At 40.6% G+C, this 13,889-nt stretch overlaps 1 protein-coding gene across 1 annotated transcript in view; it reads left to right on the forward strand.

Annotated features, from left to right (window-relative positions):
• The window catches only part of LOC125026418 (centromere-associated protein E-like), a 21,118-nt gene extending 20,261 nt beyond the window's left edge, over positions 1-857 (forward strand). Inside the window, exon 25 of the mRNA XM_047614860.1 lies at positions 109-857. Within this exon, the coding sequence (XP_047470816.1) occupies positions 109-411 (303 nt within the window). The 3' untranslated portion in view covers positions 412-857. The remainder of the gene's footprint in view (positions 1-108) is intronic.
• The last annotated feature ends 13,032 nt before the right edge of the window (positions 858-13,889 follow it).

Raw genomic sequence — 13,889 nt, forward strand, 5'->3', positions numbered from 1 at the left:
TATTTTGTTTCTGCCAAGTGCACATCAGAGTTTTGACTTTCCATATTTTCTTGTGATAAAAATCACAGTGCTCATAACTACCTTACATTTTTTATTCACCCAACACAGGAATTGACTTCAGACTTTAGTAAAGGTGCAACCAATTACGAAGAAGGAAAGAACAGGAGTACTTCCATGGCTCCCAGTTCTACAGGAAGCCAGCTACATCTAGGAACTCACAATGCACCGCTTCCCAGTCAGACAAGAATTGAGCGCCTCCCAGGTGCTAAAATTCCATCTGCCGAAGCTCAGAAAACTGATGGCAAGGTTCCAATGTGGCAGAGTTTAAACAAAGAAAATAAAGATTACTCTAAGTACTATCTCCCATCTTCCACAAAAAAGAAACAGGATGAGGAATGCAAAACACAGTGATTTCTTACATGTGTAATTACTAAAGTAAGAGGGCTTCAATTAAAATTTCATACTAAGGATTGTGTGATTTTGTTAGGAATATCTTTGTATTAGTTTCTGTAATCTAATACAGTTATCAGCCTATTCTGCCACTTGTTAGAGGGAATCCTTTCTTCATTATAAAATTTATGTCTAAGATTAAGAAAAAGTGAATCGGTATTATCATAATACTGGTCATCACCTAGAATTAATTTGCAATTTTTTTTTTAAGACTGCTATTTTCTAAGAGAACATGACATATTTTAAGTTTGCTAATCACTTTGATTGAACTTTTATTTCGTCAAATACAATGGACTTTTTTTTACTTCAGATTTATCTTTTATTCATTCTTGCCCATCCTATACCTCTTTGTACATATACTTTGTTTTATATTAAAAATGTAAATATCTTTAAATAAAAATCTACCACTGAAGACAACCTCTCATTTGCCAGATATAAAGTGAGGTCTTAGAAATTACCCACTCCATATATTTTATATATGTATTTGATGCTCTTTTATCAGATTTTTATTGTCAAACAGGAAATCATCTTCAATTTTTGAATGTTTATTGGAAATTATAAAGACCAGTAAATTAACAAATGTTTCCTTGTAATTTGCCAATTTGGCAAGAAATCTTTTCCTTTAGTAAAATGAAACTTTTAAATGGTTGCTTATTAGCCCACTGATGGGACTGCATATAAACATGCCATCCCCATTAACTCCAGACTCGCCAAGCAGTCAAATACAGGATTAATATATTCCTCATTCACTCTTATCATCCTCTATCAATATTAGTGTCTACATGAGTCTTTGATGAATAATCATTGCTGAGTGATTAGAGCAACTATTACAAGAACTTGGTAACCTCTGCCGAATCACTTTTCTCCAATATGGTATCAGGCCCCAGGTCATACTGTTAATGATCCTAGAATCTGTTATGCCAATCATCAAGCAATTCATGTATACCTCATTTAGGGGTCTGCTAAGTACCATGCCAGACAGCAAAGTTGACTTCTGCCACCCTCTGCAATGTGTGTTAGCTGCACATAAAAGGCTATTGTTTCATACTTAAGCACCTGATGTGGTCTTTAGGACTGTTCATTTGTGACATGATATATGTGATAATTGATAGCGGTTATGCTCCCCTCCAGCTAACACTCAAATTGAAGCAAATACTTGCTAGTTGGTCCATTTGGAAATCCCATTTGACTTTGGAAGGTTTATCAAATTCTGAATTGCCTTTGCTATACATCTAGATGATATTTTCATTGACCGTGGTAGGCAATCATGATCTAAGACTTCATCAGATCTCGCCTTCTGTCCTGATGTCTTGATTGTGTGGACACAAAATCTTGCAATTGTGAGCTTTATCAATTATCACCTGAGATATTTTCACTTCCTCTGAATCCATACCATCTGGTACTCTTATCCTTAATAGAGTGTCTGCAATAACTTTCAATTTTCCTGCATAGTATAAGATTCTTAAAGTGATTAATTACGCAATGTGACAAAAATATTTTTTTCTCTGTTCACGGCTTGTAACAACTTCTGTGTTGGTTAGGTCCCGAGTAAATGAAAAAATGCTATTAAATATTCAAAAGTTTGAGTTTGCAAACATTACAGGCATCAATTATTTAATTGCTCTCAAACCGTCCACTTGACTTATCCACTCAATCAAGGAGCAATTTCATCAAAAGTAAAACCTACTGTTTTTAAAGCCTGCACACTTGTTCCCCACAGGGATTTATTCTGGTCTGAAATCTCAAACATTTTAGGAATTGAAAGGAAAGGACACTTGTCCTTTAGTTAAATTGAAACCCATGTTCTATATTTAATTCCATTCCAGACTTTGACATCTAGACAGGTGGATTTTCTGTAGAGTGTGATAAAATATAAAATTGTTAAAAAATTGATTGAAGAACCTTATTGATACTGCATTTTCACACCCTGAATTAAGAGAAAGTTGTGCTTTCAAGCGTTATTACAATGGCATCAAGAGGCTGTCAGCACCCCAATTCTTTCTGTTACATATGTGGTGAATATACAAAGAAGAGAGGAAACATCAGTGAAGGTTTGTGAAGCCTACCAGAAGTACTTTGGGATGTCAGCTGCAGTCCAGGACAAGACCTGGGCCCCTCACTACTGTTAGGAGCGGGGACTTAGGAGGCAAAGACTGGGACCCAATGCTAGGGAACTCCCCTGCCTTGGACTCAGCCCTCAACTCAACTAATTTTGCATGTTTTTTTTCCCTTCTACTTTTTTGTTTCTGTCCCTTCCCCAACTCCTTCTACTATCCACTTCATAAGGTGGGAGAGTCGTGCTAAAAGGATGAAAGGCTGACTTTATGCCAGTCCTGATGGAACCATGTGCACAATATTCCCCTGTTTTAGTTGTCTAGTCCTTACCCCTCAAGGGGACCCTGAGGGATGGACTGTTTCTCTCCCCAACATACTCCAGGCTTACCATGGCCAATAATGAAGATGTTATACCCTTATTAGGGGCAACGAGGCTTGCCCCTTTATCAAATAGCCCCACCAATTCAAACTCGTCTGATTCCCAGACCTCAGGCTCTCCTTTGACCACGGCTCCAAACACTGCAACTATCACCCCCTCCTCAATGCCTACTAATACATTATCCACCCAAGTCAACACTCATTCTCCAGGAGACATTCCTACTCTCCCAACATGCTCAACTTCATCACCTCTACCCCCCACATACTTCATCAGCTACCCCTTCCTCCCTTATTACTACCTTACAGCCTTATTGCCCACCTCTCCATAACACTACCTCCCTCAACACTACTCCCTCTTCCACACGTCCCAGTCCATCTACTAACCCCATTTCTACAAATATCTTAAACACTCTATTTAGCCCAGCCAAATGGGACCGATTTTTAGTGATCCCTCCCATAACTCCCTACTCAAACAACACTCTTCTCTTCCAGCAATGTTTCCAAAAACAAGTAGGCAAAATCTCTTTCCTAGCCGACCCGATCATTCCCGTCTCGTCACAGTAACATCTGAAAATCAAGCTATAGCATTATCAACTCTAACTGATCTCTTTGGTAATCCCATTCCTGCAGAATCTCATACAACCCTCAATACTTGCACTGGAACTGACTCTATCTCCCCAGCAAAATGCCCTTTCTATAACAAGAATGGTCAGATTGTGGAGAAGACTTACTCGCCTGCCTCACTATGATGCGGCATCAGTATAGTGCTACTCCATTTCCCCCAGAGTTCACCGTAAGAACCCCACTAACCCTGCCAAAATTACTTTCCGTAGACATGACCTTCCCTTCAATATTTACATTGGTGGAGAATCCCTCCCTGTCCGACCATATCAATCTCCTCCCCGTCAGTGCCAAAATTGTTTAGGTCATCCTGCCAAACATTGCCGTTCTATGTGCCCAACCTGGTTATACTCGATCAAAATGCCAACTATCGGCCCCCATAATGTATTTTATAGGGGCTGCCCCACCTACAAATTTGAGTCTGAGGTGGTAATTCTTAGATTCAGACTTAGACTCACTATACGTGAAGCCAGAAAGGAAACACGTCGACGAGGTTTTTCTCTTACTCCTTACTCCAGTAATGTTGCTCGCTCTGCCCTTCCGCCTCCCTCCCAAGACGTCCCTACACCCTCCCCTATACCTATCCCTCTTACATCTTACTTCCCCACTTCTACCTAATACCTCCCCCAGTCAAATTATTTTGCCATTCTAAATCCAGACACTCCAATCTCTACTGCAGCCCCAACACCTTCCCCTCTTCCCCGCACTACCCGCAACAGACAGACTTATCGTTCCATCCCTCCTCCAATCACACACTCACCTCCACCTACCTTTGCTTCTACTCCTCAGACACCAGTCTCCCCCCCCCCCCCATATAAGAAAACCTTTGTCTCACAAAACTCCCCAACCAACTCCTTTACAGAAACTCATGAAGATATTCAAAATTATTAATTCGAGTCCCAAAGTGACACCGAAACCCCTCATCCACACTCAAATTCCACAACTCCCGATCCCTCCACACTCAAAGTGACTGCCGATATCCATCCTCCTCTTATTCATATTCCCCCTACACCCCTTCCTCCTACTCCATCCCAACACCCCCAGCTCCAGCTCCACCTACATTAATTCTCCCTCCATCCTCTCTATCCCTTCCACTCTCTTCTAGATACACATGTGAATCCCTTATGTCACAACTATGCCCTTCCCCACATCCTCCACCTCCTGATACGATATCACCTCCCCCCTCTCATTCCTGGCTTATTCCCTTCAAATTATCCAGCACGCACTATAACCGTTATCACTCATAGATCAGCTAAAGTATAGCTCTCCTACATTGGAATATTCGCGGTTTCCGTTCTCACAGAGCTGACCTGAGCCATACCCTTTCTTCTTATACTCCATCCATTATCTGCCTTCAAGAAACTTGCTTTGTCAACCTGTTCTCCTTCCCCAGATGTTATACATATCCTTCACTTGATCTATTCCCTTTACCTAACCCGATCTTAACCCATACACTCATCAACTCCTTTGCCCAGCTTTAGCCTTTTCCATATTAATCTAGATAGCTGACGTATAGCAACTAACTACTAACTGAACCGCCCTTCACTACCCTTTACTATACCTTCCTACAGTGCTATATGACCGTAGATGTCTAGCACATTTATTTTGCTTTTAATCATCAACCATTACTGTTGTGAGCACTGTAAGAAGACACTGGAAGGGTGGCTACAAGGTAAGAAAACGTCCCTGAAGTTTTCCAACCCAAGGATCTGGTTGGAGCCAACAGACCACTCCACAACTTTTTTTTTCATGGTGGATGTTAGCAAGCGGCGGAAAGGAAAGAATGCAGCTGGTGTAGATCATCCAGATCTTCCATCATCAATTGCTCCAATTCCCCACTACTCCAAATATCCTGTGCCCATACCACCTGCTCAAGATGAAGTCCAAGAAAAGTATGATAATGAGGAGGAGATGGATGCTGAGGACTTGGAATACCTTTCTCAAGCTTTTATACTCTTAGAGATGGCCTCTGCTACTGTCATGACGTGCCTGGAGTATATGACATTATTGGGGTGCCGTTTGTACCAAAGGAGTGGCGACAATCTGTAGATAGCTCTACCCCAAGTTTGAATGCTTTCCTTCTCCACAATGGAAATACGTTTCCGACGCTGCCCCTAGCCAATTCAGTCGCCCTGAAGGAAGATTACTATAGTCGTCTTGGAAACTGTAATACAACCAATATAATTGGGAAATCATTGGACACTTCAAGATGGTGGCTTTCTTGCTTGGACTACAAGGAGGCTTTATCAAGTTTCAATGCTTCCTCTGCCTTTGGGACAACAGGGCCACATCTGAGCACTACAAAAGTAAGAACTGAGAGCAGCGAACAGAATTTATAGTTGTGACTCGGAATGTCATGTGGGACCCGCTGGTTGATACTAGGATTGTCCTCATGCCACCACTGCACATTAAGTAGGGGCTAATGAAACAGTTTGTGAAGGCTCTCAGCCAAGAATCAGCCGCATTCAAACATCTTGAATTCTTCCCCAAGTTATCTGAGGCCAAAATCAAAGGTGGACTTTTTGTTGGACCTCAGATAAAGAAGGGGATTGAGTCTACCAAATTTACAATGAGAGAACAGCATGGAACTGTTTCAAGGCAGTTGTTAAGGCCTTCTGTGGCAATTGCAGAGCTGAAAACTACCAGCAACTGGTGCAGTACAGTATATCCTAGATGCAGGATGTCGCTTAAAATCCACATGCTGGACGCTTACCTGAAAAAAATCAAGGACAATATTGGTGCCTACTCAGAAGAACAAGGCGAACGATTCCACCAAGATGTAAAACAGATGGAACGGAGGTGAAAAAAAAAAAAAAATGAATGGGGAACTATATCTGGGAGCTTGTGCGGAAATGTGATCTAGACTACAACTGCAAATCCAGGAATTCCAATATTTTTTTATGTGTATAACTTTATCGGCGTTTTTTTTTTTTTTTTCTTCTTTTCTTTTTTCACTTGTTTCCTTTTGATATTATTGTGTGATAAAATGAATATATATTCTGTTGATTTTATACATGAGCTGATACATTTCAATTTTTGTTTTCTTGAAGAAAGTGTGAAAATTACGAAATACCAATGTCCTAACCACAAACCCAAACTTCTGACTTAGAACCGGGGAACAAGAAATATGTTACACTGTGTTATCTAATAAGACAATCACTTCTAATCCCCAGTCTAAGAGCTTAAGTTTCTTTAATACCCAAATGATTGCCAGGACTTCCTTCTCCATTGTGGATTACCTTATTACCGACTGCAGTACTCAACTGGACAAAAATACTGTTGGGTCTAACTACTCCTACACTGCCATGGCAGTGAAATCAGGTGCCTGTTGCACCAATTCCTTCACTAGACTCTCCTTAAGGACACTGAGTGATTCCTCTCATTCATTTCCACAGATAAATGTTCTTCGGCTTTAATATCATGAGAGGCTTTTGATAAACACATTAGTAACCACACAAAAAAAAAGAAAAAAAAAAAATCTTACCACCTTTTGGTTCTCGGGTCTGGGGAAGTTTCTTACTACTGCTAATTTACCTAATGCAGCTTTCACCTCACCATGACCCACACTACGTTCCAGAAGATACACTTCCTTCTAGAGTTGACGAGAATTCTCGGGAATGCTCTTCGGCCTGCTCGTAATAGCTTGCAATGCATCCCTAATATGGCCAGGTGTGTGATCATATCCTGGAAATAAGTAACTAATCAGTTGAGAAATAACTGCAACTTTTACTTACTTGGCTGTTGAATGTTTCAACTGACATACCTCTAGAATGCCTTTGAAGCATTCGATGATAATTACATTACTATGTGTTGACGATCAGTATTGAGATGCCATACTTTTCTCTCGTTTCTTTTTCTAGAGTTGATTAATTATATTCACTCCTTAGGTCCACATGCTCTGGCTGACCTGATACAAGTCCTCCACGTGGGGTACAAAATTCCAATGAATTAAGGCCTGCTATTCAAACACAGTCATGAGTATGTCTTTTGCTTTTTACAAAGACAGTCATTTAAAACAGCTCTCCTATGGTCTACTACTTTCATTCCATGTCACTCTCCTCTCATACTCCCTAAGGATTCTTCTTTTCTTCCTTGAGATTTAAAGATTGGTTATTTCCTTTAGTGTCTTTTGGTGGTCTTTTGTCAAGCTCATTGATCAACCTACAGTATATTTGGCTGTCGATCTGAATAATTCTATCCTGGACATTAGTTATTGCTACATTTATTTAAATTTGCAAGTACTTTAGCTTTAGTTTGTGATACTTAAACATTCGACCTAAGTGCTCCAATGCAGGATCCTCTAATGCCTTTACCTTTACCAAGAGCCTTTTTTTAGTAACTAGATGTTAGTACATGACTCCAATTAATGTCTAAAGTCTTCATTTGATCCTCTACTCTGCATATAATAGATATTATCAGAAAGACTTCGTAATATGGCCGTCTGTGCACCACCATCGTGGTTAATGGGACCACCTAGTACTTTTTTTTTTAGATCCAACCACTGCCTCGGCCAGATCAACATACGAGTTCTCAGGTTTACCCCGAGTCTTTTCTTATTAATGGCTCCTATATATAGTGCATTGACCAGATTCCTCATATGTCTTGTAGCTTTTATTAACGAGAATTAGCGAAAAAGTGTCGTAATTAGCGAAAATCCTCTCTTGCTGTTCATCACGAATTCACGAGATGGAGGATTAAAAGCAGGGATGCGGACATTTCCCGTTCTTGTGGATAAAGTAGAACTTTCCTCCAATACTTCAACTTATTGCTGTCCTGGAGCAGTTGAGGAGAGTATTTTTACTCAGGGAAAATTTTTCCTTCCTCTGATAATGGACAATCTTTAACCTAATGTTCCCCCTCCTCACAGTGGTAGTTGAATTAGATGTATTAGATGGTCTTTCTAGCTTTGCTGCTTGGCTTCTTTGACCAGGCTCCTATACTTGCCCTGGATTAGTTCTTCCGTGATCCCACACCCTGCACCTGTTTGAAGGAACAGTCCTATTGTTTTGTGTGTAAAGTTTCACTCACGTTTGGGGCACTAATAACCTTGTTTTCGAGGAACTATGTTTTGTTCTCCATGACCAATTCCACTTGAGCCTTGGAGATATTTCTGGGCTGATTCCTCACCCTCACTTTTGCCTGGAACAACTGGCCCTGCATGGTGATTTGTTGCATCCATTTAGATACCCTCCTTTAGACCTATGTAGGGTATGGGATAGTCCCCACCTGGTATTTCGCCGATAGGTATCCATAGATTAACCACTATTTTGCCGAAAACATGCTTGGTTGTTTCCGAACATGATCATGGCATGATCGAGCTGGCAACAAGATGTTTGTCCTACAACACAGGAGTTCATACCGGCAGTTATAGCAATACCCTTCGAGGCTTGGCGAGGTACTATTGATTGAGGACTGGCTCCACGAGCCAGTGCTCCAACCTACATCCTTAATCCTGTTACAGCAATACAGGTAAGATAGCCAAGGTCAGAGCCTTGAATGAGCCTCCCTATTTTGTTTTATTTGTCTTTCTTTTAATGGAGTGCAGAGTTCTGTGGCATTGATTATAGATTAGTTGAGGCTTCCCTCCATACCCACTTCGAAGTACCCCTGTTCACTCAATGGCATCCCAGGTGTTTCACTTGGACTGACTGAAGGAAAATTGTACTTGAAGGGTTACCTGGGCTAGCTCTGATAATTTCACGGCACTCAAAAATCTGAAAATTCCTATATAACAATGGGAACTTTCAAATGCTAACTGCTTGATGCAGGTCAGGATTCCATTGGTGAAGATCCGATAACAAAGCGGAACTTGAAAGGCTGGAGATTAGCACTCATATTCAGAGGCACTAGGGACAACTGTAAAGGGAAGATGGACCGGCCTCTCGCGTCCGTCAGTCAATCACCGCGAGACAGTCCGAGAGTGACTGGCTGACGGGTGCGAGAGGCCGACTCTCCAATAAAGGTATCCCAAGTGTCTCCGAATGTGAGCGTAGAACTCACACCAATCCCTGATGCATAGGACAGGCATTGCTTAAGAATGGCAGTCTTGCTAAGGAGGTTGTAGACCATTTCTTGCTAAGTAACCTTCCTCCTTCCTCCCAAGCCATGAGAAAGCTGAATTCAACGTCCTCCTTAAAGACGATTGCAGAGAGCTGGATCATCTCATGTTAGGGTGCCACCAGTTAGCGAGTACATGGACAAGGTGCTTGATCTCATCCTTCTGAGGTGTATCAAAGACTACCTACTGAGACATCAGAAACTGATGTATTCTGAATTCACTCCAGCAAATCAACGAATTATGTGTTCAATGGATCACTGTGTCCAAGCACTGATCTAGTAAGCGATGAGGACCACAGTTATTTATGGTACACAGGAAGAGGTGGTGACCTACAGAATCTGTATGTTGAGGCTGTACTATTCGATGTATTATCAAATCTACAATAGACCGTATCCTTCCACTGAGAGTCACTGTACAGCATCTTTGCGAGTCCAGTCACGGGTTGCTCACAGCTTACATGGACCTTAGGATGGCATTTGACTCAAGGTATCATGAATCACTCTCGGATATCCTGAGACGTAGAATTCCAACAGAGATTATTGGATTAATAGTAAGCCTATGTACTGGTACTGAAAATAGCTAGATGGGTCTTCAACACCCTGTTGAAGGCCCATCTTTGCTCTTCCATACAAATCCAGGAGAGAGACCAGGTTGTGCTCTTGCACCAATGAACTTCAACACTTGCCTGAATTTAATAAGTAATGAATTATGATCGAAAGTCAAGGTGGAGCTACACTGGGTAATATGAGTCTACAAATCTAGACATTGCTTCATGATGTTACTATATTATCTGATTTTTTGAAGACCCTAACAGTAGCTTTCGCTGCATTTAGTAGTGAGGAAAAACTCTCGAATCTATAAGTCTCTAGGCTCAAGATCCAGAATTTAAGAGTCAGCTGATAGAATCTATTCAGTAGGTAAAGGTTTGTGGTCAAGAAATCGAAGCCTCACAGAGTTTTGCACATCGTGGCAATATAGTGTATGACTCTGGGCTGTTACACCAGGAAGAATGCAATATAGTGTATGACTCTGGGCTGGAAATATGAAGATGGATTAGTGACAAGAGACATGTATTCATTTGACAATAGCATTTGAAAATGCTATTATGTGAGCAAAAATACCAAGTTTCATCTTGACGCTTTTTGCAACAAATTTGGCATTAGATTGCGGGGTACTGCTGGGAGGACATGTACCTCATAACGACTACACAGTAAGATTGGAATAGGACCTGTTACTTGCACACTCCGGAACCACCAACACTGGCAATACAGACACTAGGCTTGAATCCCTGAGGATGATCCAGCCCACTGGGTTGTATTCTATAGACCACCCAGGGTGGGACAAATCAACCAATCCAGTTGTAAAGAACTAGAGATGTGCTTGGCAGCTCACCAGAGGCGACCCTTATTATTAAAAGATTATTGTTGTGGCTGGAAACAGGATGGATATGGTAGTGTGCCCCCTCGGCGTTAATTCCACTAATTTATTGTCAATAAATCGCCTCGGTGATCTGGAGCTACACTTTAAAAGACTCACCCCAGAACCCATCAGCATCCAGCAAGCTATATCTTCAATCATTAATATTTTGAAACCGAAATGATTCACTTGGAGGTCACATACTTAGCATTGACGTCACCTGCATAAACCTGCAAGCAAATATATTATATTTCATTGTTTAATTGCCTGAAGGCTACATAGTTGGCATAATCCTCATCTGATCAAGAAAACTGCCGGCAAATTAAGATTTTATTTTATTTTAGTATTTTATTATTATTCAGTCGTCAATTATCCCTTGATAATGGAATTCAGTCCATCCGCGCCATCCAATCTCCGTTAAAGGGCTGCATTCTCCACTGAATATTCTGATATGCTATTTGCCCTCAACCATTTCCTCGAACATATCCTTATGTTTTACTCCCTATATTTGCTTTCACCTCCTGAAATCCTCCCAGATCTTCACATATTTCAATTCAGTGAGCTGGTTCTGCAGGCTATCCATTTTTTCAGCCAATCTTGTGAACACAGTATTACTCTGTCACCCAACCCTGAAGAATACAGTCATTATCACTGAGTGGAGGAGATTTGAGTTGGCCGTAGTTGACATTACCGACTACTGCGTCTTCTGCGTATTCAGTCCTGTCCGCCATGCATCCCTTCAGATCAGCTACGTGTTCTTTATGCATAGGGGCGGATCCAGAACTATTCTGAAGGGGGGGGGGCAGTTGATTAAGGGGGGCGCTTATAAACATTCGGTAATTGATTGATAATGTACCATCACCATGTTGCTGCAGGAAATCAGTTTAGGTCATGCTCACTTTGAGTGGTTTGAAAATTGTTTATGGAAAGTTTTAGCCATGCTGCTTTTTATACCCTGCCACTACCTCGACAGAGAAAGATTGTCATTCTATGTATTGTAATATTCTGCTACGAAGCAATCTGAGACCCCCATCCCCCAGAAAATATTCTAGCGCCACCCCTAATAGGAAAACCTAACTCTACAGCAATGACTCTTAGGGAAACTCTAACTCTGTAACAATGAATTCATTGAACTTCGCTGGTTGAACACCAATCAGCGATCATTATTTGCGTAGCGCTCTAAAACTTCCTCTGCTGTGGGAAGCATATTCCAATAAACTTGCAAAAGTACCAGGCTTTCCATGCGCTCTTCTATCATGGTCGCTCGAACTGCAGTTAGAGTACTCTGCACTTTCGAAAAAAAAGTCGTTCTGCCTCCATTTTAGTCACCGGAAACGTACACAGTATTCGCAAGTGTCTTGATGTTTGGCAGAATATCACTGGATTCTTCATAAGCGCGAACAGCAGACTTTACTTCAGTAGCCTTCACATTGTATTTCCATCTGAGGGCAAACATATAGTCTTACTGAGCAAATTCACTTCAAATTAACGTGAATAAGAATGGGCTCAGTCCATTTAGCTTGATTGCTACTATCATGGGCAGAGCAAAAATGAACAGAGCTTAAAACCTATTTCTTAGACTTTCTATCTTGCGGGCTTAAGTCAGTATTTAATAATTATGTAATGGAGCAATGATATATGCTAACTTCGAGCTCTCAATAATCGAACGTGAATTAATTCTTCTGTGACAGTACTGATGTAACTTTGGCATGGTTTTCGTTCTATTTTCCATTCTCACAGTCGATAGCTCTTGACTAAGGAGATAATCCAAGCTGTCTAATTTTTATAATGATTTGACAGTGATAATGATAATTGCCGATTAAGTATTTCGTTTTTGGATGATCCGAGAACGATGAAGCCCGTCAGTATGTCAAATGTCATTTCATAGAAAGGGGGCGTCGCACTTCCAATAAGGGGTGCGAGACCAGTTACAGAGTAGCGAGTGGGGGGGGGGGGGGACCGAAATCCGCCACTGTTCGTGCAGTAACTGCGGAATATGAACTTAAGATTGATATTCCATAGCTTCAAGTTTCCTTCGAATAGTTCCAGATCAGAACTATACCAATACACTTTTTTTGGTTATTGTTACCATGCCTTTACACTAGTCCCACTGTGCATATACTTGAATATATTTACAATGGAATATTTACAATAATCTATTTAAAATGGGAAAAGCAATGGGATAAACCACTTGAGCGAAGGCGTAGCTGTACCTTGGCTACGTGCAACTGTTCTTAAAGTCACCATCATCATCGTCATTATCGTTATCATTAATTAGGGACTGCTCATGCTCTTCCCGAATTATCATGAAATTAGTGAATTAGCAGTGAGTTATATATACCGAACAAGAATAGTATAGCTTACCCTTCTTAATAGAAAATTTTGTATGTGTATATATAAATATTATATATATACACACATAAATATATATATATATATAAATATATGTATATATGTAAATATATGCATATATATAGATATATGAGTATATGTATATATATATATATATATATATATATATATATTAAAGATTTGAAACGCTAGATGAGCAAAACTCGCTACAGAATAGAAACAAACATTTCCTGTAACTTTTTAGGAGGCAGCTTCACGCACACGCCCCCCCCCCCCCACACACACACACAAAAACACACGTACAGTACATACGTATGCACGCACGCACTCATCTTCACTTCAAGAATCGAAGTATTGTTCGCGTGAAACATATCCAACACATATAATTGCGGATTACAGTATTTGAAGAGTCCAGTGCGATACTGCATAAAATGTTCCAGAAACATCAACACAATCACACAAAGAAAACTTATCATCTGCTCTTAGTATATATATACACATATATTTCTATTTTTACTAATAAATACAAATATTTGTCGCGGCAAAGTCTGCCAAGTGT

The sequence above is a fragment of the Penaeus chinensis genome, chromosome 6, assembly GCF_019202785.1.
Source record: "Penaeus chinensis breed Huanghai No. 1 chromosome 6, ASM1920278v2, whole genome shotgun sequence".
Classification (NCBI taxonomy): domain Eukaryota; kingdom Metazoa; phylum Arthropoda; class Malacostraca; order Decapoda; family Penaeidae; genus Penaeus; species Penaeus chinensis.